Source organism: Tachyglossus aculeatus, chromosome 4, assembly GCF_015852505.1.
Source record: "Tachyglossus aculeatus isolate mTacAcu1 chromosome 4, mTacAcu1.pri, whole genome shotgun sequence".
Lineage (NCBI taxonomy): Eukaryota > Metazoa > Chordata > Mammalia > Monotremata > Tachyglossidae > Tachyglossus > Tachyglossus aculeatus.
In genome coordinates, this window is record NC_052069.1 from 26,636,350 (window position 1) to 26,662,970 (window position 26,621).

The following is a 26,621-nucleotide window of genomic DNA, read 5'->3' on the forward strand; positions in this document are numbered from 1 at the left end:
CTTTCTTCTCCATCCAAACAGCTACCTCACTAGTGCAATCACTCATCCTATTCCAACTGGATTATTGCATCAGCCTCCTTTCAGACCTCCCAGCCTCCTATCTCTCCCCACTCCAGTTCATAATTCACTCTGCTGCCCGGATTATCTTTTTACAGAAATGCTCAGGACATGTCACCCCCCTCATCAAAAATCTTCACTGGTTGCATACCCACCTCCATTTCAAACAAAAACTCCTCACTATTGGCTTTAAAGCTCTCCATTACCTTGCCCCTCCTGCCTCACCTCCCTTCTCTCCTTCTACATCCCAGCTGCCACACTCCACTCCTCTGGTGCCAACCTTCTTACTGTGCTTCGATCTCGCCTGTCTCGCCGCCAAACCGGGCCCACATCCTACCTCTGGCCTGGAACACCCTCCCTCCACAAATCCACCAAAAAATCATTCTTCCCTCCTTCAAAGCCCCATTGAAAGCACACCTCCTCCAAGAGGCCTTCCCAGACTAAGCCCCCTTTTCCTTCTACCTCATCTCAACTTTCTCCCTTTGCTCTTCCCGCCATCTCCCCACCCCCTATATATATACATGTGTATATAGATAGATAGATTTATAATTATATTTATTTATATTGATGCCTGCTTATTTGTTTTGATGTCTGTCTCCTCTCCCCTAGACTGTAAGTCCATTGTGGGCTGGGATTGTCTCTCTTTATTGCTGTATTGTACTTTCCAAATGCTCAGTACAGTGCTCTGCACACAATAAGCACTCAAAAAATACGATTTAATGAATAAATGAATGAATGAACAACTATCAATCAATCAGTGACATTTACTGAACACTTACTGTGTTCAATAAGTGCTTGAGACAGTATACTAGAGTTAAGTACGCATCCCCCAGCCCTTAACAAACTTACAATTTAGCAGGGGTGTTTAAAATCTTGAGACAAGTGCAGAAGAGGTAGAGCACATAATCACTGCCTACGAGGATCTCAGAATTTAGTGAGCATGGCAAAAATAAAATAATTTACAAACAGGAGGAAGTAGGATTCCAATCACAGAGGATGTAAATCAATATGCACAGAAGTGCATTGGGAAATTATGAGTGGAAAAGTGCTCAGATGATTATCAGGAGGCTTTTATCTGGAGAGAAGAAAAATTGACTGGAGAAAGACTCCGGGAGGAAGTGGGATTTCCACAGGGCATTGAAGATAGGTAGAGTTGTGGTCTGGCAGATCTGAAAGGTCAAGGATTGCAGACAGAAAGGAGGCTATGCTCCAGGGGAGAGAAGCAGGAGAACCAGGAATGAGGTGCAATGAGAAGATGGGCTTGACAGCTTTTCGTTTTAAACCGTCTAATCACAGCAGACTGTATTTTAGATTATTCGTTTGTAATTACCTTCCAAATGTTCAATTTGAGGTGGAAAAGTTTATATTTTTAATACAGTTTGATTTGATGGTCTGAAGTAAACTCCTCTCTACTCCTTGTGGGGAGGGAACATAATAATAATAATGGTATTCGTTTAGCGCTTACTCTGTGTGAAGCACTGTTCTAAGCACTGGGTGGGGGTAGAAAGTGATCAGGTTGTCCCACATGGGGCTCACAGTCTTCATCCCCATTTTGCAGATGAGGTAAGTGAGGCCCAGAGAAGTTAAGTGACTTGCCCAAAGTCACACAGCTGACAAGTGCCAACTTGTTGCCAACTTGTACTTTCCAAGTGCTTAGTACAGTGCTCTGCACACAGTAAGCACTCAATAAATACGATTGAATTGATTGATTGATTGAAGTGGCGGAGCCGGGATTAGAACCCATGACCTCTGATTCCCAAGCCCGGGCTTTTTCCACTGAGCCACGCTGCTTCTCTAACAATCAAATTGGGTTGGACATAGTACCTGACTCACATCGGGCTCACGGTTTCAACCCTCATTTTACGGATGAAGTAACTGAGGCCCAGAGAAGTGAAGTGATTTCCCCAAGGTCACACAGCAGACACGTGGCAGAGCTGGGATTAGAACCCACGACCTTAAGACTCCCAGTTCTGTGCTCTATTCACTAAGCCATGCTTCCTACTCTGTTGTATTGTACTCTCTCGAGCACTTAGTACTGTGTTCCACAGACAGCAAGCACAGAGTAAATAACATTGATCGATTAACTGATTGATAGATACTGCATGATTCATTAAGTACAAACTACTTTGAAAACAAATGTCTGGGAAAGATTTTATGCACTCCACAGTGAATTAAAGTGAAACATTTGATTCTGTAGACGACGGATACTAGCAATTACCATAAGTAACATGTCTATTGCAGTACCTTTTAAAATATCATAATCAGTTTGATTGTTTATTCAATATTTATTATGACCGGTCAATGATCTGGGTTCCAAACAAAGATCGAGACATTTATTGAGCTTAAGTGATGAGAGAGCCTTATGTGCCATGAGGTCTTAAGAGAAAAACAGCTATGTAAATCTGAGATATTATTATTTTTATTCCACACCAACATCTTGATATTTATTTAATACTTGGAATATGTCATTTTTGTCCTGAGGCACTAAAAAATCCTTTTGTCTGTTCTTATAAGGGCTTATTCCAGTACTAGTTTGAATAATGATGTAATGCTGAAGGGCTAGGCAATAAATGCATTAAATTGCTGCTGCTTAGATCATTTTCTGTGGACACAAAGCATCTCAGAAACGCCACTCTGCGTTAGACCAAAGATCTGTCTTCCTAATATTCTGTTTCCAACAGAGGGATCTAGTAAGAGTAATAGTAGTAATAATATTTCATTCATTCATTCATTCATTCAATCGTATTTATTAGGCACTTACTGTGTGCAGAGCACAATACTAAGTGCTTGGAAAGTACAATTTGGCAACAGATAGAGACAATTCCTACACAACAGCAGGCTAATAGTCTAGAAAAGGGGAGACAAACAGCAAAACAAAACAAGTAGACAGGAATCAAGAGCATAGACAGGCATCAAGAGTATTTTGAGCATTCAGTATGAACACACGATACTAGCCCTTGGGAGAAGGATGGAGTATTTACTATTCTATTTATTTTATTTTGTTAATATGTGTTGTTTTGTTGTCTGTCTCCCCCTTCTAGACCGTGAGCCCGCTATTGGGTAGGGACCGTCTCCGTATGTTACCAACTTGTATTTCCCAAGCGCATAGTACAGTGCTCTGCACACAGTAAGTGCTCAATAAATACGATTGAATGAATGAATGAACGGAGTCTCCCTTCAGGACTACAAGTTCATTCATTCATTCAATCGTGTTTATTGAGCACTTACTGAGTGCAGAGCACTGTGCTAAGTGCTTGGGAAATACGATTCAGCAATCTATCCTCTGCCCACAAAGGGCCTAGTCCTGCTATGTCCCCACCGAAAGAAAGGACTTTTCTAGAGAGCTAGTGGTTCAATCAAGGGTATTTACTGAACACGTACAGAGGCAGCGTGGCTCAGTGGAAAGAGCACGGGCTTGGGAGTCAGAGGTCATGGGTTCGAATCCCTGCTCTGCCACTTGTCAGTTCTGTGACCTTGGGCAAGCCACTTAACTTCTCTGTGCCTCAGTTGCCTCATTTGTAAAATGGGGATTAAGACTGTGAGCCCCATATGGGACAACCTGATCCCCTTGTATCCCCCCAGTGCTTAGAACAGTGCTTTGCACATAGTAAGCACTTAACAAATACCAACACTATTATTATTATTATTATTATTATTATTATTATTATTATTATTATTATTATGTGCAGAGCACTGTACCAAGTGCTTGGTACCGTTTATGGTAGGCGTTACTCCAGCATATTGCCAGATTGTGTCACAGCGCCATGATGTACTCTATGATTACCTTAATACAGTACTCTGGTCTTTGCCACCCACAAAGCCAACTACTTTTCCCAGATTCCTGCGGGACTTGTCTACTTCGTGGACCCTCATAGAGGGTCCTTCCATCTGAAAACTTCACCCCTGATGGCAGAGCCCCAACAACCCAAACTAGGACTAATGATAACAATAATAATAATTTTTGTATTTGTTAAGTGCTTATTATATGCCAGGCACTGTACTAAACTCTGGGGTAGATGCAAGGTATTCAGATTAAACACAGTCCCAGAGGGCAGATATCTTGCATAATGATAAATAATTGTGGTATCTATTAAATGCTTACCATGTACCAAGCACAGTATTAATCGCTAGGATAGATATAAAGATATTCAGGTTGGACACAATCCCTGTCCCACAAGGGGCTCACAGTCTAAGAGGGAGAACAGATATTTAATCCCCATATTACAGATGAAGAAACTAAGACTCAGAGAAATGAAGTGATTTGTCCAAGAAGCAAATCCAACAGACAAATGGTAGGGTCAGGAGTAGAACCTAGTTCATCTGACTTCCAGACTTGGGATCTTTCCACTAGACCACACTGCTTCCCAAAGCCAGAGCAGTGCTCTTTCCCCTGGACCAACAACAGAATATTAGGGAAAATATTCCTTCTAGCTACTCTCCCAACTGCTTAGTATGATTCTACACATTCAATCTGCCACTGTGTAAATACCGTTGATGTGAATCATGGCACCAAGGATTCTTGAAGGAAATTTATGATGATTGCCCTCCTTGACACATACCATTTTCCCTCTAATCTGATCACCCATTATTAATCTAAACTTTTATTTCACTTCATACTTCCTCTAACATTTCCCTCTAACTTCCTAAAGCATTCCTTCTAATGACTCATCATAGATGACCCCCATCTCCACCCCATATATAAATTAATTCAAATTCTAGTAGCTTTGGAACACACGTATTCAGACTTCCTCTAAGAGCTCACCAATGACATATCTCCAACTCAGCCATGACGGGGAAGCCTGCCCTATCGAGGCAGTTGTGAAAGCTAACAGGCAGTGAGCAGAGACTTCGGAAAGGAGTTCTTAGTTTGATGAACCAACTATGACTTAGACCTGCAATTTAGCTGGGGAAAAGAGGAGGAAAAGGAAATAAAACAGACTGAAAATCTAGGAGGGGGAGACCAGGGAGATGGAAATACAAGACCTGGGGAGTTTGGGGTTGATGGGTGAAATTACGAGCAAAGGGGGAATTAAAATTCTTAAAATGACGTTTAGGATTTGACTCCCTGGCATAAATGACTTACATTTCAATACATTTTGGACACTTCTGGGGGGTCTACCTCACTGGCATGGATATCTCATATTCTCTGTAATGGCACATTACCTATTTCCTTCAGAGCAGTTCCACATGAATGTCCCACCCCACCTCAAGCTCAGTAAGTCTTCACTCAACTCATCTTCCCCACTCAAATCTACTTCTCTCCTAATTTTCTCATCACCATTTTCAACATCACCATCCACCCCATCCCAGAAACCTACATCCTTGAAATTATCCTTGTCTCCTCATTGCCTTTCAACTTCACATTCATCTTGCCACTAAATCCTGCCTGTTTTTCTTCATCAACATTTTCCAGATCAACACCTTTCTCTCCATCCAAAAGGCCTTCGCAGGCATTTGCAAATACCCCAGCTAGGCTGTTGTATCAGACTCAACATTTTTGCATTCACAGTGACCTAACGCATTTTCGTATCAATGGCATTTGGTGAATGCTTACCATGTGCTTGAGAAAGTACAGTACAGTAGAACTGGTAGATGTGTTCCCTGTCCACAAGGAGCTCAGAGCCTAGAAATTGAATCAGATGTTGAAATAACAGATTTGTACGTAAGTACTGCAGGACTAAGGGTGGAGTGACTATCAAGTGTTTAAGGGTAACAGATACAAGTGTATATGTGACACAGAAGGGAGAAAGTGTAGATGAAAGGATGGCTTAATCCTAGAAGGCCTCTGGGAGGAGATGTAATTTAAATAAGGCCTTGAAATTGTGGAGAGTGTCTGTAGCATAGGAACAGAGAGAGAATTCAAGGCCAGAAGGTGGGATGGGGGAAGGGAATGTGGTTGAGATGGATTAGTTTGAGGTACAGGGAGCAAGTTCGCCTTACACTTTGTGTTACAAGTGTTCACTCATTCATCCATTCATTCAATTGTATTTATTGAGCACTTACTTAGGATTTGGATCATTTGAGCCTGTTTGAATGTTTGAAATTCATGGGAAAATGAACGGTTGTACATCGCCATCAGGGAGGGCAGAGATGGGGCAAATGTTTTGATAGGTGTGAAGGGTTGGAGTCAGAAGCATAGATTGGAAGGAGCACATTTTGAGAGGAGGCAGGAGGTTTCTTCTTGAGAAACTTCTGGGAAAAATGGTAGTGTTGAAGAGGGGGGAAGGAGGACGGACGGGCTGGAGAGGAGCAGGGGAAATATTAGGGAGATCACACTTGGTAATTTCAATTTTATCTGTAAAGTATGTGACTGAGTCATTAGGAGAAATAGCTGTGGGGGATGTGAATTTAGGGGGTTCGAGGAGGGAGTTAAGTATCTGAAACAGCTGGCACAGACAATGAGGATGGAGAGTGTCAGTCCATCCTCCATTTTTAAGCATATATTCACCTATACATATTTCCATTCTCTTTTTCCTCACACTTCTGAATTATTTTGTGTTTGTCTCACCTGTTATATTGTACGTCTCTGTAGAGCAGAAAAATTTCGGCCCATATTGCACTTTTCCAAGCACTTAGAGAGCTCTGCAATGAGTTATGGTATGTTTTCATAGCACCATGAAGACACTTTATTACTGATATTTCAAGTTTGTCCAGATCTGAAAATCTTTATCGCTTTGCCTTTCTCTGTTCCTAAATGTGCTCTTCAGCAAAAATGGAGTCATTTTTTCTGAAATTTAAATCATTTCTCCCATCACTTTATCTACATTCTCCTGTAGATTGTAAGCTTCTTGTGGGTGGTCTACCAACTCTGTTGCATTGTGTTGTACTTTGCCAAGCACTTAGTACTGTGCTCTGCGCAAGGAAGTGCTCAATAAGTATCACTGAATGATTGATTAATTAATTAATTAAATCATATTTATTGAGCACGTACTGTGTGCAGAGCACTGTACTAAGCACTTGGGAAGTACAAGTTGGCAACATATAGAGACGGTCCCTACCCAACAATGGGCTCACGGTCTAGAAGGGGGAGACAGGCAACAAAACAAAACATGTAGACAGGTGTCAAAATAATCAGAACAAGTAGAATTATAGCTATATGCACATCATTAACAAAATAAATAGAATAGTAAATATGTACAAGAAAAACTGTGTCCCATGCAATATGATAGGAAATTTCCTCTCAAGGCTTCATGGGACTCCATTACGTAAAGGCTGCCATATTACCTGTTTGTCATTCTGGTAGACTCGTTGAAGGGATCTGATTCCTCTGTCTCCTGGAGGTCAAAGAGTTTATCTCCTGCACTGAGACTAGACAGAGGACCTCTTTCCACTACAATTCTTTCCTAGCTTCCTTCGGCTGTCCTACTGGAGAAACAACATGACGTTTTGGATAAAGCACGGGCTTGGGTGTCAGAAGGTCATTGGTTCTGATCCCACTTGTCTGCCATCTGACCCTGGACGAATCACTTCTCTGTGCCTCAGTTACCTCATCTGTAAAATGGGGATTGAAACTGTGAGCCCTACGTGGGACAGGGACTGAGTCCAATCTGATTTGCTTGTATCCACCCCAGTGCTTAGTACAGTGCCTGGCACACATTAAGTGCTTAAAAAATGCCACAATTATTATTATTATTATTGTTAATTCTCTGCCATCTCCCAAAAGTTTAAATTTTCACCGGTGATATCCTTGATTTACAGCCCAGGGCCCAGTAACAAGAGAGTTCTGTCAAAAAAGAACTGGAGAAGCAGCATGTTGTAGTGGGTAGAGCACAGGCCTCTGAATCAGAAGATCATGGGTTCTAGTCCCAGCTCCACCATGTGTCAGCTGTGTGACCTTGGCAAGTCACTTCACTTCTCTGTGCCTCAGTGATCTCATCTGTAAAATGGAGATTGAGACTGTGAGCCCCACGTGGGACAGGAACTGTACCCAACTCAATTTTCTTGTATCCATCCCAGCACTTAGTACAGTACCCGGAACATAGTAAGCCCTTAACAATACTATTATTATTATTATTATTATTATTATTATTATTATTATTATTATTATTATTATTATTACTTCTACGAGCAAGCTGTTGCCATTTTCAAATATGCACCTCTGTGATGGATAGGCTCTGATCCATTAAGACCTTGTTTATGGTCTTCTGCCCATTTGTATGGTTTTTATTTCATCAGAAAAGCTGTAGAAATATGTCTGCTGGTTAGAGAAAGAAAACATGAGGCAGAGAGAAAGAAGGAGGGACGAAGAGAGAGAAAGCACCCATGAGAGAGACTAGAACTTCAGAGAATTCACTAAAGCCTCTTTTGCTGCCTTGACATAGGTTTCTTTGATCAAATCCTTCTGTGCCTCAGTTTTCCTTCTGTAAAACGGAAAGAATATAACATTAAATACTAACCCACAAAAGAAGAATAGAGCACTTTGAAGAAATAATTCCTGATGTATAATGAAGCTGTGGATGAGCAAACTGGGCTCCTAAGATTACAAAGCAATTTAACTATTCTCTCCCTTTTCTCGAAGAGAAGCAAAACTGTAAGTGAGAAACTCTGAAGATAACAGTCATAAGGCACAGCACAGAGGGGATCAAAGTGGTGCAAATTAGAGTGATATTCCAATGAATAGATTCATTCATTCATCCAATCGTATTTATTGAGTGCTTATTGTGTGCAGAGCACTGTACTAAGCACTTGGGAAGTACAAGTTGGCAACATATAGAGACGGTCCCTACCCAACAACAGGCTCACAGTCTAGAAGGGGGAAACAGACAACGAAACAAAACATGTGAACAGGTGTCAAGTCATCAGAATAAATAGAAGTAAAGCTAGATGCACATCATTAACAAAATAAAATAAATAGAATAGTAAATACGTACAAGTAAAATAAATAGAGTAATAAATCTGTACCAACATATATACAGGTGCTGTGGGGAGAGGAAGGAGGTAGGGCGGGGGGATGGGGAGGGGGAGAGGAAGGAGGGGGCTCAGTCTGGGAAGACCTCCTGGAGGAGGTGAGCTTTCAGTAGGGCTTTGAAGGGAGGAAGAGAGCTAGCTTGGCAGATGTGCGGAGGGAGGGCATTCCAGGCCAGGGGGAGGACGTGGGCCGGGGGTCGATGGCGGGACAGGCGAGAACGACGTACGGTGAGATTAGCAGCAGAGGAGCAGAGGGTGTGGGCTGGGCTAAAGAAGGAGAGAAGGGAGGTGAGGTAGGTGGGGGCGAGGGGATGGACAGCCCTGAAGCAGAGAGTGAGGAGTTTCTGCCTGATGCGTAGGTTGATTGGTAGCCACTGGAGATTTTTGAGGAGGGCAGTAACATACCCAGAGTGTTTCTGCACAAAGATTATCCGGGCAACAGCATGAAGTATAGACTGAACTGGGGAGAGACAGGAGGATGGAAGATCAGGGAGGAAGCTGATGCAATAATCCAGTCGGGATAGGATGAGAGATTGAACCTGCAGGGTAGTGGTTTGGATGGAGAGGAAAGGGTGGGTCTTGGCGATGTTGCGGAGGTGAGACTGGCAGGTTTTGGTGATGGATTGTATGTGAGGGCGGAACGAGAGAGCAGAGTCGAGGTGTCATCTACAGTGATTGGAAAGTCAGGGAGAGGGCAGGGTTTGGGAGGGAAGATAAGGAGTTCAGTCTTGGACATACTGAGTTTTAGATGGTGGGCAGACATCCAGATGGAGATATCCTGAAGACAGAAGGAGACATGAGTCTGAAGGGAGGGAGAGAGAGCAGGGGCAGTGATGTAGATTTGGGTGTCATCAGCGTAGAGTTGATAGTTGAAGCTGTGGGAGCGAATGAGGTCACCAAGGGAGTGAGTGTAGATAGAGAACAGAAGGGGACCGAGAACTGACCCTTGAGGAACCCCTACAGTAAGGGGATGGAGGAGGGGGAGGAGGAGCCCACAAAGGAGACTGAGAATGAACGGCCAGAGAGATAAGAGGGGAACCAGAAGAGTACGGAGTCTGTGAAGCCAAGATATTAACATTGTGATATTTTATTACAGCAACAGTAGTGTAACAGGAACAGACAATTGCACAAATTAATCTATTCTTGGGATAAAAAACTGTAATGAGAATAGGCTACTGTTAGAAAAACCCTTAAGCTCCTCTTAATAATAATTATAATAATAATGATGGCATTTGTTAAGCACTTTCTATGTGCCAAGCACTGTTCTAAGTGTTGGGGGGATACAAGGTAAGCAGGTTGTCCCACGTGGGGCTCACAGTCTTAATGCCCATTTTACAGATGAGGTAACTGAGGCCCAGAGAAGTGAAGTGACTTGCCTGAAGTCTCACAGCTGACAAGTGGCAGAGCTGGGATTAGAACACACGATCTCCGACTCCCAAATCCAGGCCCTTTCCAAGTCACACTGCTTCTCTTGCTACAATCTCAAGATTAAAATTTCCCAGTTACTCCGATGCTGTTTATTATGGTGATATTTCACTTAAAAGTGTCAGTTTAAGAAAGGATAAGACTCAGCACTTTCCAAAAGACAAGACTTCATTTGTTTATTTACCACATCTCTGTCTATTATAAAGAATGCCATGAACTAGTGTGTTTTAAAAATCATTTTATATACAAACACAATTATACCAATTTATCTTAGAATAACTACCAGAAAGGCACTTTTTCTTGCGTTTTTTTTAAAGAATGCCTACAACTAATTTTATACATTACTTTTAAAGAGCTAACAATGTGCTATTTTAAGAATTCCGATTCTAGAACCTAATTTATCAATCTGTGTTGAACCTTGCATTGTCACCCTGTCTGTTAGCAGCATGGCTTAGTGGAAAGAACACGGGCTTGGGAGTAAGAGGTCATGGGTTCTAATCCTGGCTCCGCCACATGTCTGCTGTGTGACCTTGGACAAGTCACTTAACTTCTCTGTGCCTCAGTTACCTTATCTGTAAAATGGGGATGAAGACTGTGAGCCCCACATGGGACAACCTGATCATCTTGCATCCCTACCAGTCCTTAGAACACTGCTTTGCACACAGTGAGCACTTAACAGATGTCATTATTATCATTATTATTAACAGCAGTTTGGTTGTAAATCTGGATAACAAGACAGATGAGGTGACTCAGCTCTGCTGCAAAACAGAATGTAGTTTATCTAGTTCATGTTGTATTCACAGCTTCAGATCTCAGTTTACAAAGAATCAGAGAACCTTGCACAATACAGTATTTTCCACGCTTTCACAGAAAAGTAGTCCCTAGCTTTTGGTCTCTGTTTCAATGGCTCCAGGTTTAGTGGTTGGAGGAGGCATCAATACTGGATCCTGTGAAAAATCAAGACTATGCGAGGTTGTTCTTCTCAAGGCAGCAGATGTAACATTGTTTACATTGCCAAATAATGATAGTAGTAATAATAATAATAAATTCTGATATTTCTTATGGGCTTACAAATGTCAAGCACTATACTAAGTGCTAGGAGAAGATACAAGATCAGTTTCTGTATTGCATCAGGTTCCATTCCGTCTAAGTAGGAGGGAGAATGGATACTGAATCCCCATTTTGCGGTTGAGAAAAGCAAGGTACAAAGAAGTTAAGTGATTTGCCCATCGTCATACAGTAGACAAGTGGCAGAGCTAGGATTATGACCTAGTCCCCTGATTCCCAGGCTCATGATCTTTCCACTAGGCCATGCTGCTTCTCAGAAATTTGTGGAAACTCACAGAAGGCCAACACAATATTGGTTGGTCTGCAGAAAATAGACTTCTTTCTATTTGTTCAATGACAGTCAAGCGCTTAGTCCAGTGCTCTGCACACAGTAAGCGCTCAATAAATACGATTGAATGAATGAATGAATGAAAAGTCCAGTCAGAAATACAGGGGCAGGGCCTGCATCCTAGGAAGAACTTAGTGACCAGCCATTTCTCCTCTGTGATCTGATCCCTCTGCTGATGGATGGCGTTTATATATCTCCCTGACCCCTCCTTCTTTCCTCTTCCATTGCTGTTAAAACCTGAAGAAACAGTCCCCCAGAATAATTAGGTTGGATGTTCCTAGTGGGAAAGAAACATGTGTCTCACATCTGTTGTATACTACCAAACTTTGCCCTTGATTAGTCAGTCAATCAATCATATTTTTATTTTTTTGGTATTCATAAAGTGCTTATTATGTGCCAGGCACTGTTCTCAGCGCTGGGTAGATATGAGGGAATCGGGTTGGACACAGTCCCTGTCCCACATATGGGCTAACAGTCTTCCCCATTTATGGATGAGGTAACTGAAGCACAGCAAAGTTAAGTGACTTGCCCAAGGTCACTCTGCAGACATGTGGCAGAGCCAGGTTCTATTTTATCATTTATTGGGCTATATTTATTGAGCTTTTCCTGTGCACAGCACTATACTGAGCACTTGGGAGAGTATAATATAACAGAGATGGTAGACACGTTTCCTGACCATGATGAGCTAGGGGCTCAATAAATATCTTTGGTTAATCGACTGATAATTGGAAATGCCTATATATCTGGCGTGATCAGGCTGAAAGGTGGATTTAGGGTTCAAAGAGGACAATTATGTTGTTTTGAACTTTCTCCCTCATCAGCTGTAGAAATCACCCAGATAGCAAGTACCTCAAGTGTCAGATCTTCAGATCAAGGGATCAAGCGGTGGCTTTTAGATGTAACAGAGGCAGAGAGACTGAGGAAAGACAAAAGAGTACAGAGTTGAGAGAAGACTGTGAAGAGGTGCAAAATGGAGGTTCACTGGTCAATAATTCATAAGTATATATGGGAGTTTCTGATGACTAACTGATATCCTTGAGGCCTTAATTTAACAGATGCCAATGAACAAGTGGTAAACAAATGTGCACCCAAGCAGCTACACAATTGATGCTGGAATCTGATCTGAGAGTGTGCTAGTGGGGGCAGGGGAGAAGGGGGTGGTTCAATTGACCCATCAATCAGTGGTGTTTATTGAGCATTTACTATGTGTAGAGTACAGTGTTAATGATGGTATTTGTTAAGCGCTTACTATGTGTAAAGCACTGTTCTAAGCACTGGGGAGGTTACAAAGTGATCAGGTTGTCCCACGGGGGGCTCACAGTTTTAATCCCCATTTAACAGATGAGGTAACTAAGGCACAGAGAAGTTAAGTGACTTGCCCAAAGTCACACAGCTGACAGTTGGCGGGGCTGGGATTTGAACCCATGACCTCAGTGTTCTGCACTATGTGCTTGGGAGAGTGCAATACAGTAGAATTAGCAGGCACATTTCCTGCCCATAGCAAACTTACAGTGTAGAGACGAGTTTACAAGCTTACGGCTCACAAGTTTACTTTTTACAATGTAGTTTGAGTTTGAGAAGCAGCATGGCTTAGTGGCAGCCCGAAGGTCAGGGGTTTCTAATCCTGGCTCTGCCACTTCTCTGCTGTGTGACCTTGGGCAGGTCATTTCACTTCTCTACGCCTCAGTTACCTCATCTGATGATGATGATGATGATGATGGTGATGATGATAAAAGGGGATTGAGACTGAAAGCCCCAAATGGGTCAGAGACTGTGTCTAACCCAATTTGCTTGTATCCCACCAGCTCTTAATACAGTGCCTAGCTCATGGTAAGTGCTTAACAAATACCATTATTATTATTAGAGTAGTGGTTCATTCATTCATGCAATCTCATTTACTGAGCGCTTACTGTGTGCAGAGCACTGTACTGAGTGCTTGGAAAGTATAATTCAGCAACATATAGAGACGGTCCCTGCCCAACGACGGGCTGACAATCTAGAAGCTTGTCACATAGCACCTTCCAAATGGCTGACCAATAGGTTTATCATAACCGCAAAACTGGATCTCCACTGATCGAGTTGAATTAGTTATTCTTTCCATCCAGGCCAATTTCTTTAAGATATATTCCTCTGCCAAATAAGTTCCATAGCAAGCAACTTGGTATATTCTTCTTCCTGGTGGGTTTCTGGGATTTTTGTTTGTCTGTAGCTTTAAAAATGAAAGACATCTTTGAATTTCAGGGTGGATTACACGGACCAATCAATGCGCATTGTGACTATATGTTTCCTTAGGGAAATAGCTGATTTCCACAGGTTTGATCAAACTGTTCTCATTCCAGCGGCTGCTGCGGCAGATATGGCGTATCACCACATCAGACCTCCCATTGGCTACTCTATTCCCAAGCCCATATCATCCCTGTTAATGAGGGGATGGAATGCATGTCCTGAGGTAAGCAAGATTCACAAAAAGAGCTGTGGCTCAAACTGTCTGAGCATTTTCACTTCCAAGTCTCCTTTAATTGCTGATTTACATTCTCCTCTGCTTTTTTTTAACAGCATTTTTTTAAGCATTTATTACCTGCCAGGTACTGTACTATGCAGTGGGGTAGATTCATTCATTTATTCATTCAGTCACATTTATTGAGCACTTACTGTGTGCAGAGCACTGTACTAAGCGCTTGGGAAACACAAGTTGGCAACATATAGAGACAGTCCCTACCCAACAACGGGCTCACAGTCTAGAATGGGGAGACAGACAACAAAACAAAACATGTAGACAGGTGTAAGTCATCAGAACAAATAGAATTAAAGCTAGATGCACATCATTAACAAAATAAATAGAATAGTAAATATGTACAAGTATAGAGTAATAAATCTGTACAAACATATATACAGGTGCTGTGGGGAGGGGAAGGAGGTGGGGTGGGGGGATGGGGAGGAGGAGAGGAAAAAGGGGGTTCAGTCTGGGAAGATACAAGACAATCAGGTTAGACACAGTCCATGTCCCACATGGGGATCAAAGTCTTAATTCCCATATTATTGTTGAGGTAACTGAGGCACAGAGAAGTTACCTGACTTGCCCAAGATCACACAGCAGACAAGTAGTGGAGCCAGAACTAGAACCTAGGTCTTCTGACTCTCAGGCTTTTCAACATGAAATTATATGTTTGTATGTATTTACTACTCTATTTATTTATTTATTTTATTTGTCCATATTTATTCTATTTATTTTATTTTGTTAATATGTTTTGTTTTGTTGTCTGTCTCCCCTTTCTAGACTGTGAGCCCGCTGTTGGGTAGGGACTGTCTCTATATGTTGCCAACTTGTACTTCCCAAGTGCTTAGTACAGTGCTCTGCACACAGTAAGCACTCAATAAATACGATTGAATGAATGAATGAATGAATGAATGAATGGAGGAGGCTTGAGTTTAGTATATGTCCTCCCCTTTCTCCACGGAATTTGAAATGAATAATAGAGAACGCAACAGCACCTGGTAACTTCTGCTAAGGTCCATGTCAGAAGTATCTTCTGCCTACCCAACCAAAGTATTTGCGAAAGAGAGGCAGGTGATCAAAAGTCATTCTTCTTTATGGAATGACTTATGGTAGCATAGACAACCATGACAGTAATACGGGTGAAGATCATGTGGATGGCATTAATTCAGTGCTTACTATCTTCCAAGCCCTCTACTAAATGCTGGGGTAGAGACAAGACATCTTATTATACGTGGTCCTTGACCCACCCAGGGATACCAATGTAAGAGAGAGGGAAAGTGGGTATTTTATCCCCTCCTTATTTTACAGATGAGAAAACACAGGGACAGAGAAGCAAAGTTACATGCCCAGCATTGTACCCTAGGGATGTGACAGCCAGGACAAGGACCTGGGCCTCTGAATTCCTAGTCCTGATAGTTTATGCTTCTATCAATTCTATTTATTTATTTTGTAGTCTATTTTATTTTGTATTCTATTTATTTTATTTTGTTAATATGTTTGGTTCTGTTCTCTGTCTCCCCCTTCTAGACTGTGAGCCCATTGTTGGGTAGGGACTGTCTCTATATGTTGCCAACTTGTACTTCCCAAGTGCTTAGTACAGTGCTCTGCACACAGTAAGCGCTCAATAAATACGATTGATTGATTGATTGATTGATTTTCCACACACTTGAGAAAAACAAATCCTAGAGTGGACATATGTTCCATTAATGTTTAGATCACCAACAGCACATCTGCCAGTATTGTATCAGTCCATCAGTCATATTTAATGAGAACGTACTGTGTGCAGAACCCTGTACAAAATATATGAGGGATTACAATAGTATTAGAAGACATGATCACTTCCTTAGAGTAGGTTATGGGGAAGCAACATGCTATAGTTGATAGAGCACACAAGCCTGGATGTCAGAAGGTCATGGGTTCTAATACCTGTTCCGCCACTTGTCCACTGTGTGACCTTGGATAAGTCACTGAATAATAATAATAATGACATTTATTAAGCACTCACTATGTGGAAAGCACTGTTCAAAGGGCTGGGGAGGTTACAAGTTGATCGGGTTGTCCCGGGGGGGCTCACAGTCTTCATCCCCATTTTACAGATGAGGTAACTGAGGCACAGAGAAGTGAAGTAACTTGCCCAAAGTCACACAGCCGACAAGCAGCGGAGCAGGGATTTGAACCCATGATCTCTGACTCCAAAGCCCGGGCTCTTTCCACTGAGCCATGCTGCTTCTCACTTCTCTGGGCCTCATCCGTGAAATGGGGATTGAGACTGTGAGCCCCACTTGCGACAGGGACTGTGTCCAACCCAATTTGCTTGTAACCACTCCAGGGCTTAGGACGGTGCCTGGCATCACAATTATTATTATTATTTGTGGTCAAGCAAGGTTCTGCTAAAGAGATGTTTGTGTTGCCAATGACTTCGTTACCTGCCTTTCCTTTCTTTGCCCACATAAAAGAAAAAGACTGTCAAACAAAGATAGTGGTGGAAGAGGAGAGGGAGTCAGAAGGTCATGGGTTCTAATCCTGGTCCACCACTTGTCTGCTGTGTGACCTTGGAGAAGTCACTTCATTTCTCTGTTCCTCAGGGACCTCATCCGTAAAATGGGGATTGAGACTGTGAGCCCCATGTGGGACAGGGACTGTTTCCAACCTGATTTGCTGTAGCCACACCAGTGCTTAGAACAGTGCCTGGCACATAATAATCCCTAAAGAAATACTATTATTATTAGGAGAGAGTATCCACATGTCCACAGAGAAGCAGCTTGGTTCAATGGAAAGAGTACGGGCTTTAGAGTCAGAGGTCATGGGGTCAAATCCCAGCTCCGCCAATTGTCAGCTGTGTGACTTTGGGCAAGTCATTTAACTTCTCTTCGCCTGAGTTACCTCATCTGTAAAATGGGGATGAAGGCTGTGAGCCCCCCGTGGGACAACCTGATCACCTTGTAACCTCCCCAGCACTTAGAACAGTGCTTTGCACATAGTAAGTGCTTAATAAATGCTTTTATTAGTAGTAGTATTATGAAAAAAGGTAAATACCAATGAAAAAAAGGAAAGGGTGTGGCTAGAGGAGTCGAGGAAAGGTAGAAGAGAAAGAGCAAGGGTAGGATTAAAATGAAATTTCCGTGCACGGGGTGGGGGAAAGGAAGAGGTCTGGTGCAATTTCTTCCCCCTTGACAGAGTGGCTTTTCCTGGCAGAGGTCAGACAGGTCCAAATTGGTGTGGACCTAGCCGCTTTGTGTAATCAGAGTGTCTCCATGGCAACTACATCCAGGGCCAAGTCCTGTGGACTCTGCCTCTGGAGGGGTTCAGCACTGATGGCTCTATATTGGCATGGGACTGGCTGTTTATACACCTGTTGCCTATGATATCACATTACGCCTTGCGCTTGGCATTTTGTGACCCAGTCATATGTCACGTGGAGGCAGCCACTCAGGCTTTGTCCTCGGGCATCCAAAACGCCGAAAACTGTTCTGTTCCCTGGTTCCTGGAAGCATCTCCCTCGTTAATTTTTCTAGGCAGATTGAGGCCTACACAGTTCTTCTAGCTCCTTGGAGGAGCTGTCACACAGCATCAGAGATTGAGAGGTGGGAGAAGAGAAGGTTGCGGTGATGTGGAAAGGGGAAATCCCATTTTTTGGAAAAAGCTTGTTCTCGTTCTGGCTGTTTTGAAAGGAGGTTGATTGTAAGCTCCTTAAGAGCCGGAAATGTGAGGACCAACTCTACCAACTCTATTATAGTCTCCAAGGCTCTTTCTTTGCACAGTAAGCGTGCAATACATACCATTGATTGAATGAGTGATTGATTGTTGAAAATGAAGGAGAGTTGGAAGTAGATGGAACCTGATGAGTGACAACTGTTGTGCTGTTTGACCGGGCCTAACACTGGTCAAAGAGAGCAGAGCAAAATGAATTTGCAGCTCTAATACCAACCTGGATTCAAAAGTACTCTGCAGAACAGGGGCAGGAGGGAAGAAAAGAACCACAAGGTACATGCTTACTGATATTTAAGGTTAGGAAAGAGAACAGAAATGGAGGAAAAGGAAAAGGTAGGTAAAGAACAGTTCTCTGATTGCCTGGAAGAGGGATAGGCCAGTGATGGAACAATGTTGACAACCTCAGAGACAGAGTGAACAGGGGCTGCTGGGAAATCCTTCAGGGACAAAAGACCAAGCAAAAGTGGAGGAAAGGAGTATTAAATAGGAAAATTGTTGGAAACCATTTGTCTTTTCCCTTTAGAAAAGTGGAAATGAAACAGTTCAAATTTGTTTTCTACATTTTATTACTGTAACTCATCACAATCAGGTTGTTTTAGTAAAACTACACTTCCTTTAATTCGATGTTGCTTGAGTGTGATTCTTTCTCTTTGACGTGCTTTTAAAATCTCATCTGCATCAACACAATCCCTCCTGGGCTGATGCCTTTCTCTTAAAGGACCCATTGTGCTTCTTCACGGGCTGAGTGGTGCTCAGACCAAACAGGAGTGTAGCTCTAAACCCGAGAGACCAAACCTCGAGAGCTAACATGCTAATAGGTTATTTATTTTTCAAAACCTTAAATTAATAGCAATTGGAGATAAAGCGCCCTAATTTTTTTTTGGTGTGTGTGTGTAGGATGGACTGTGTTGATCTTTTAGCTCGGATTTTCTCGAGGTGCTGAGATGACTGAATCTCAGATCCCCATCTAGTGGCCGTGATTCAGTTTGTGGATTTTCTGGAAAAGACGAGAAATTTAAGGATCCTGGATAAAAACAGGGTTCAGTGCTTATTCTCCAAGAGGAAGAAATGATTCCGGGGTTCTCCCACTTTATGCTTTAGACCTATGTAAGCTCCTGAGGATATCTCAGTAGTTCCAAATGAAAGTATAATTTGACAGCGATTAACGTTATCAGTAAAGTAGCAGTCAACCAATCCAGAGCTGGCTTTTTTTTTTCTCTTATTCAGATTGGGAAAATGTAGCCCAAGAAGGAACAAAGTCTTCGTCTAAAGTCAGATGTGAACAAAGTCACATGATAGTACACAGGAATTGAGGAAATGTAATCATTTCTATGTTGCAAATATCAAGTGAGATTCAGTGCCTTTCTTTATCTCCTCCCTCTGTTTCTATTTTGGCTGTTTAAGGTCTGCGATTTTTTAGTTCCTTTCCCATTTTCAGAAGCATCGTTTCTTTCTTATTGCCACCTTCCCTAGGGATTGTTATTCAATTAATTGCATAAAAAGAAGGCTTTGGTAGATTTGAGGTTTGCTGCCTTGCATTCAAACCAAATATTTTCTTTTTTTGATTTATGGACCTTTGGAGATTCCCTCCACAAAATAACATATTTAGAATATTTATAAAGGAGGGAGGAGTGGTGTGCCTGTCTTGAAGGAAATAAAACAGGAAAGTGATTATTGTTCCATTTCTTGTTCTCACTTGCTCTGACTGCAAAGGTGGTCATATTAGCATATTCAGCAGATGGTGGCTACAGCGTGGGTTTTGGAGCCGAGTTTTCAGTTCCATTTATTCTGCTGAGGATTAGCAGGTCCCCATTTTCTGCCTCAAAATGACTCTCTTTTAACTCCGGAAATGGAGAAAGCTCTTTTATGCATTTCCAGTGTCCCGTCATCTTCTTTACCAATTCCGTTACCTTCATGGGGTTGAAGATTTTGATCTTCTTGCAAAGCATGCCCATTATATCCGTGCACATCACTTTTCCTTTGCAGCTCCATCTCACCCCATGGTGGACCATTTTTGGCGGCATCGGAGTCACTGGCACCCAATGAGTGAGGCAGGCTAGACATTTTGACTAGGCTTGTATCAGATAATGCCTGGACTTCACTTTTCCCATTTTCTGCAGTTGGCAGGACTTCATTTTTCATGTCATTTGAGTCCATTTGGGTGAGCTGGGTTACCACTGGAGACTCAACCTCACTCCTACCAGATACGTTTTTAATTTCTTCCCCTATGATTTTTCCCACTGGTGCTTCAGTGCTATCAGCTCTGTGTAATTCATCTGCATCATGGATTCCTTTTTTGCTGCTACTGGTTAGGTGCCAGTTGGCTTGTGTGTCAGAAAGAGATGTACTGATATCCTTGGAAAGTTCTAGGCTATTTTGAGAGGGAATTAAATGTGTTTCCATGAATGCTGCATTGCTCTTTGAGAGAGTGGGGAGAGATGGGGGAAATTCACAAGATTCTGCCTGCAGCAGATTTCTTCCAAGAGATTCAGTCTCTTCCCCTCTTCTATACTCCTTTATTCTTTCTTCAGTCATCTGACTTTGACTCCTTTTCTCCTGCCCTGGTTGTCCCACTTCAAAGTTTGATCGTGGCAACTGACAGTCTGCCCCTTGATCCAGATTCCCATTATATTCCTTGCTGAATGTGTCTATTGTTGATTCATACATCTTTTGGGCTTCATCTTTAAGCCTAGAATAACAATGGCCCTCTTTCAGCTTGGCAGTGCATAGCGAACTGTGGAACTTAGAAGGCTCCACAGATTCTGATACCATGTGGTCAGATGCTACACTGGAAGGCAGTGACTGGGAAACATGACAAACCAAACTATGCCAGGAACCAAGTGTATTGTGGCATGCCTGAAATGAATCCCCAAGACCATTTTCCATTTTCTCATGTGGAGTTTGGTGCAGTGGGAGGCTGTGGTCTGGCGGAACGGTTAAAGTATGGATTTTGGTATGATTTCCATTGCAGATGTTGTCAAAGGTGTGACGAGCACTTTTCAGTGGATTCTTTTTGGCTATAGGCAGGGTGTTCTCACCTTTGGAAGCTATATGAGCTGCCTTTCCAGAATCTTTGTTCCTTCCCAACATCAGTTTCTTATCGGATTTAAGTAGAAACTTTTGGGAAACAGTCCTCATGTGTTTACACATCTCTGCCGGTCCAGTGGGGACTAGAAATGATGCTCCTGGGACTGTGTTGGCTGGCTTTCTTTTTGTTTCTTTTCTAGAACCTTTGGCGGATTTCTTGGGAGCTGATGGCTGTTCGCTTGATTTGGGCAGGGATTTCTCTCTGTGGGGTGGTTTTTCTGGATGGATTCGTACTTTTCTAAAGGGATGTACGTTAAATTTTATGTTTAGGTTAGGTCTCTTCATTTTGTGCTTTGATTTCGGTAGACCTGTTCTTGCCTTTTCAAGGATTCTTATACCCAGAGACAAATTTCCGTCTTGGCTCCTTCCCAATGAATGGCGTTGCCTTTGGGCATCCAAGATGACCACTTGGCTTTGAATTTGCCTTTGCTGTTGTTGCCACCTGAGTCCTGCCTCAGTCGTGTCAATCAACAATGCATCTGACCCGTTTACCCTCTCCCAGTTGGAATCGTGGAAACCGACACTCTCTGAAGTGGATCTTTTCTTGATTCTTAGCGATGATTCCCTTTGTCCATCCCTCTTGTGGATTCCTGTGGTGTCAGTTTGTTCTCTCTTTCTCTCAGCCTTGACATGTTTCTTGTGTTTCGGTTTCTTTCCTTTCCTACAATCTTGCAGCTGCTCCCAGGGTACATATTCAGAGATAAGAGACCCGTTTGCCTGCACGTAAGTAGGTTGTTGTCCTCTGAACACTCTGCCCGGATCTTCATATTTTGATCTACGGTTTTGTAGAGTCTTTCGTCCGCAGCGTTCACTTGGCAAGCTGGGTTTGGAGGAAGAGCTTGTAATAAAACGTCTTTGCCTGTGAGGTTGTAAGGCATTGTCTTCTGTTTCTATTGGAGGCTGCCACGATTCATTTGTTAAATGCCTTTGAAGACTTCCCCTTGCCAAGGCTGAAGTGGGTGTTGCGATTCTTCTGTTCAATGTGCCATTGCTGATATCTCCTAAACGATAAATGCTGAAATTTAGCACATGGCAGGGCTTTATTACATCAACTAAACAGATGTTTAGCAACCCTATGTAAACAGCTCCGAGAGGCTGCCTCGGCTTATGCCATCCCCTTGAATGTTTTGTGAAGTCTCAGTCAAATCTGCAGAGGATATTTAAATTTTATAGAGTGTCTGCAATTGCAGCCACACATTTTGACCACATTTAATCAATTGTGACGCTGAATTAAAATTAGTTATCTGAGAGTTAGAAACGCTCACCCCTCTGGTATGGGGCAGGAAAATGGGCACTATTGTATTTTCATATTACTCTAGTCCTGTCTTATGCCATCGAGTCGTGTCCGACCCATAGCCACACCATGGACACCTTTCTCCCAGAATGCCCCAACTCCATCTGCAATTACTCTGGTACTGAATCCAGAGGGTTTTCTTGGTTAAAATATGAAAGTGGTTTACCATAGCCTTCCTTCTGCACAGTAAACATGAGTCTCCTCCCTCAATTCTCTCCCATGACACCGCTGCCCAGCATGGGTGAGTTTTGAGCCCACTGTTGGGTAGGGACTATCTCTATATGTTGCCAACTTGTACTTCCCAAGCACTTAGTACAGTGCTCTGCACACAGTAAGCGCTCAATAAATACAATTGATTGATTGATTGATTGATTGACTTGTAACTGATGGCCTTCCACTCGCTAGCCACTGCCCAAGCTAGGAATGGCATGGATAGGCCTCTGCTTGACCCTCCCTCCAGTAGTTGAGACTGGTAGAGTAGCGGTTACTTTCCAGGTGAGACCCTGAGAGGGGTTCATATTACTAGAAGTAGTAATTGTATTTTATTGAGTGCCCACCAGCTGCAGTGCACTGGGTAAAGCACGTAGGAAATACAACAGAAGCACAAGATTCATTCTGTGCCCTCAAGGAGCTTACAGAGGAGACAGAAATGGGAATATTGAATATGCTATTCATTCATTCAATCATATTTATTGAGCGCTTACTGTGTGCAGAGCACTGTACTAAGCGCTTGGGAAGTACAAGTTGGCAACATATAGAGACGGTCCCTACCCAACAGTGAGCTCACAGTCTAGAAATGCACATGTGCTGATGATTAAGCTCATTGTGGTCAGGAAATGTGTCTGTTTACTCTTGTATTGTACTCACCCAAGTGTTTAGTACCATGCTCTGCACACAGAAAGTGCTCAATAAATACAATTGAATGAATTTATACATAGTTATTACTCTACTGATTTTAGTAGAGAAGCAGCGTGGTTCAGTGGAAAGAGCACGGGTTTGGGAGTCAACGGGTTCTAATCCCATCCCCACCACCTATCAGCTGTGTGACTTTGGGCAAGTCACTTCACTTCTCTGTGCCTCAGTTACCTCATCTGGAAAATGGGGATTAAAGACTGTGAGTCCCATGTGGGACAACCTGATTACCTTGTATCTCCCCCAGCGCTTAGAACAGTGCTTGGCACATAGTAAGTGCTTAACAAATACCAAAATTATTATTATTATTATTAATTATGTGTATATATCTATAATTATATTTATCTATTTTGATGATATTGATGCCTGTCTACTTGTTTTGTTTCGTTGTCTGTCTCCCCCTTCTGGACTCTGAGCCCGTTGTTGGGCAGGGATTGTCTCTATCTGTTGCCAAATTGTACTTTCCAAACACTTAGTACAGTGCTCCGCACACAGTAAGCTCAATAAATATGATTGAATAAATGAATGAATGAATGAATGAATAAATGAATGAATGAATGAATTAGTCGGGAAGTCATATTAGATGAGGCAGTGTGGCCTGCTCACAAAGGCACCTTACTGGTACATCTTACTAGTAGGTCCTTATGTGTTGTGTGATCTTGAATAAGTCATTGACCTTCTCTATGCCTCAGTTTCCTCAGCAGAGAAATGAGGATAAAATACCCATTCTCCCTTCCTCTTAGACTGTGAGACCCGGGTGGAATAGGGACTGTGTCCTGATGGGATTAATTTACATCTCCCCCAGGGCTTAACAGAGAGCTTGGCACACAGTAAGTGCTCAATAATAATAATGATAATAATAATAGTGGTATTTGTTAAGCGCTTACTAGGTGCGAAGCACTGTTTTAAGTGCTGGCAGGGATACAAGGTGATCAGGTTGTCTCACATGGGGCTCACAGTCTTAATCCCCATTTTACAGATGAGGTAACTGAGGCATAGAGAAGTTAAATGGCTTGCCCAAGATCACACAGCTGACAAGTGGTGGAGCCAGAATTCAAACCCATAACCTCTGACTCCCAAGCCCTCGCTCTTTCTACTGAGCCACGCTGCTTCCCCTGATAAATGCCATCTTTGTGCTCAGGTGGATTTTAGAATGAATTAGAAGGTGGGAGAGACAGAGTTCTGGCATATTTGTGAGTGAATGGAGTTCCAAGTCCTGGGAATCATGTGAGGAAGGGTCAGGTGCAGGCAAGATAAGAGTGGGATAACCCACGAGGTGGGTTTCAGGGGAGTGGAGAGGGCAGGAAAGGAGCAAGAGGAGGGCAGCAAGTAAAGCCAAGAGTGCAACTGAAGAGTCTTAAGGCAAAATGGGCAAGGGAAATGGAAAACTGCTGAAGGATTCTGGCAAGAGGAGAGATGCGATGAGCAATCTTTCACGAAGGGAATCTAGGCAGCTGCGTGGAGGATGGGCTGAATTATGATGCGATACAACAGTTCAATCGTAGTGTATCAAGTGAACTAGGAGACTGGCTATTTGGGTGGGGAGGAGGAGGCACAGTGGGTTTAATATTAGATTGGACAGTAGAACAACAATGAGGAGTCAAGAAGGATGCCAGGTGTTTTTTTATTGGCATTTATTAAGTACTTACTATGTGCAAAGCACTGTTCTAAGCATCTTGACTTTAGTCACAGAGAAGATGGCCCGGTGGTCAATGGAGAAAGTGAAGTTTAGAGATGGGGGAAATTATAGACTGTAAGCGTGTTGTGGGCAGGGGATGTGTCTGTTGGTTACATTCATTCATTCAATCGTATTTATTGAGCGCTTACTGGGTGCACAGTACTGTACTAAGCGCTTGGGAAGTCCAAGTTGGCAACATATAGAGACGGTCCCTACCCAACAGTGGGCTCACAAGTCTAGAAGGGGGAGAAAGAGAACAAAACAAAACATATTAACAAAATAAAATAAATAGAATAAATATGTACAAATAAAATAAACAGAGTAATAAATATGTACAAACATATATGCATATATACAGGTGCTGTGGGGAGGGGAAGAAGGTAAGGCGGGGGGGGGGATGGGGAGGGGGGAGGAGGGGGAGAGGGACTTGTACTTTCCCAAGTGCTTTGTACAGTGCACACAGTAAGCACTCAATAACTATGACTGATGGACTGACACCAGGGACTTCTATCCAGAACTTCTTTGGTGACAGGGAGGGGAAAGTGCACCTTGAAGCAGTAAAGGGACTTGGAGAGTATAATAATAATTGTGGCATTTATTATACTCCCCAAGTATAATAATAATTATGGCATTTATTAAGCACTTACTATGTGCAAAGCACTGTTCTAAGTGCTGGGGAGGTTTCAAGGTGATCAGGTTGTCCCATGGGGGACTCACAGGCTTAATCCCCATTTTACAGATGAGGGAACTGAGGCCCAGAGAAGTGAAGTGACTTGCCCAAAGTCACCCAGCTGACAATTGGCAGAGCTGGGATTTGAACCCATGACCTCTGACTCCAAAGCCCATGATCTTTCCACTGAGCCACACTGCATGGGGGTGGATAATAGGGAAAGGAGTCCTAGGCACCACTATGAGGATTGGGGAATAAAGTTTACAAATGTGTATGATATTATTCCTGAACCATGTTCACAATTCATGTACTCTTGCATGTAATCTCTCCCCTGGACATGTCATCTTCAACTAAAGGATAGAGCTGCTGCTACTACTAATATTACTACTATCACTAATACCATAACTACTACTACTACTACTATTTATCCTGCTGCCACAGTAGGATTCTAATATGGGGAAATTTACTCCAAATAAGAGGATTTAGCCCCTGCATTCCCCCAAATAAAACTTTCAGGAGACCAAAATCTCAAACTTTTCCTCCTCCTTCCTCAGATATACTTTCCAGAGATTTTACTCCATGCTCTATATGGATATTATTCCCTGCTTTCAAATATTTTATTAAAAAAAAACAACAAGCAAATTCAGGTACAAGTCTGGGAATGCAAGATCTTTAAACTCTAGGTTTTCAGAATTGGTTTTCCATTCTAGACTGTGAGCCCACTGATGGGTAGGGACCGTCTCTATATGTTGCCAACTTGTACTTCCCAAGCACTTAGTACAGTGCTCTGCACACAGTAAGCGCTCAATAAATATGATTGAATGAATGAATGAATGAATTCCAAGAAAGATATTGCCAGTGAAGTATTTGAGGGAATATGAGGAGTATCAAGGAAACATGAGACTCTGCCTTCCTCTAGTTTATTATTATAATTATTATAACTATAATTATCATTATTATTATTAATGATAGTATTGATAATATTTA

General features: G+C 42.4%; 1 protein-coding gene across 1 annotated transcript in view; it reads left to right on the forward strand.

Moving 5' to 3' along the window:
• LOC119926741 (serine/threonine-protein kinase TNNI3K) overlaps positions 1 to 26,621 on the forward strand; it is a 413,409-nt gene that overhangs the window by 286,220 nt on the left and 100,568 nt on the right. Inside the window, exon 21 of the mRNA XM_038745086.1 lies at positions 14,125 to 14,234. Within this exon, the coding sequence (XP_038601014.1) occupies positions 14,125 to 14,234 (110 nt within the window). The remainder of the gene's footprint in view (positions 1 to 14,124; positions 14,235 to 26,621) is intronic.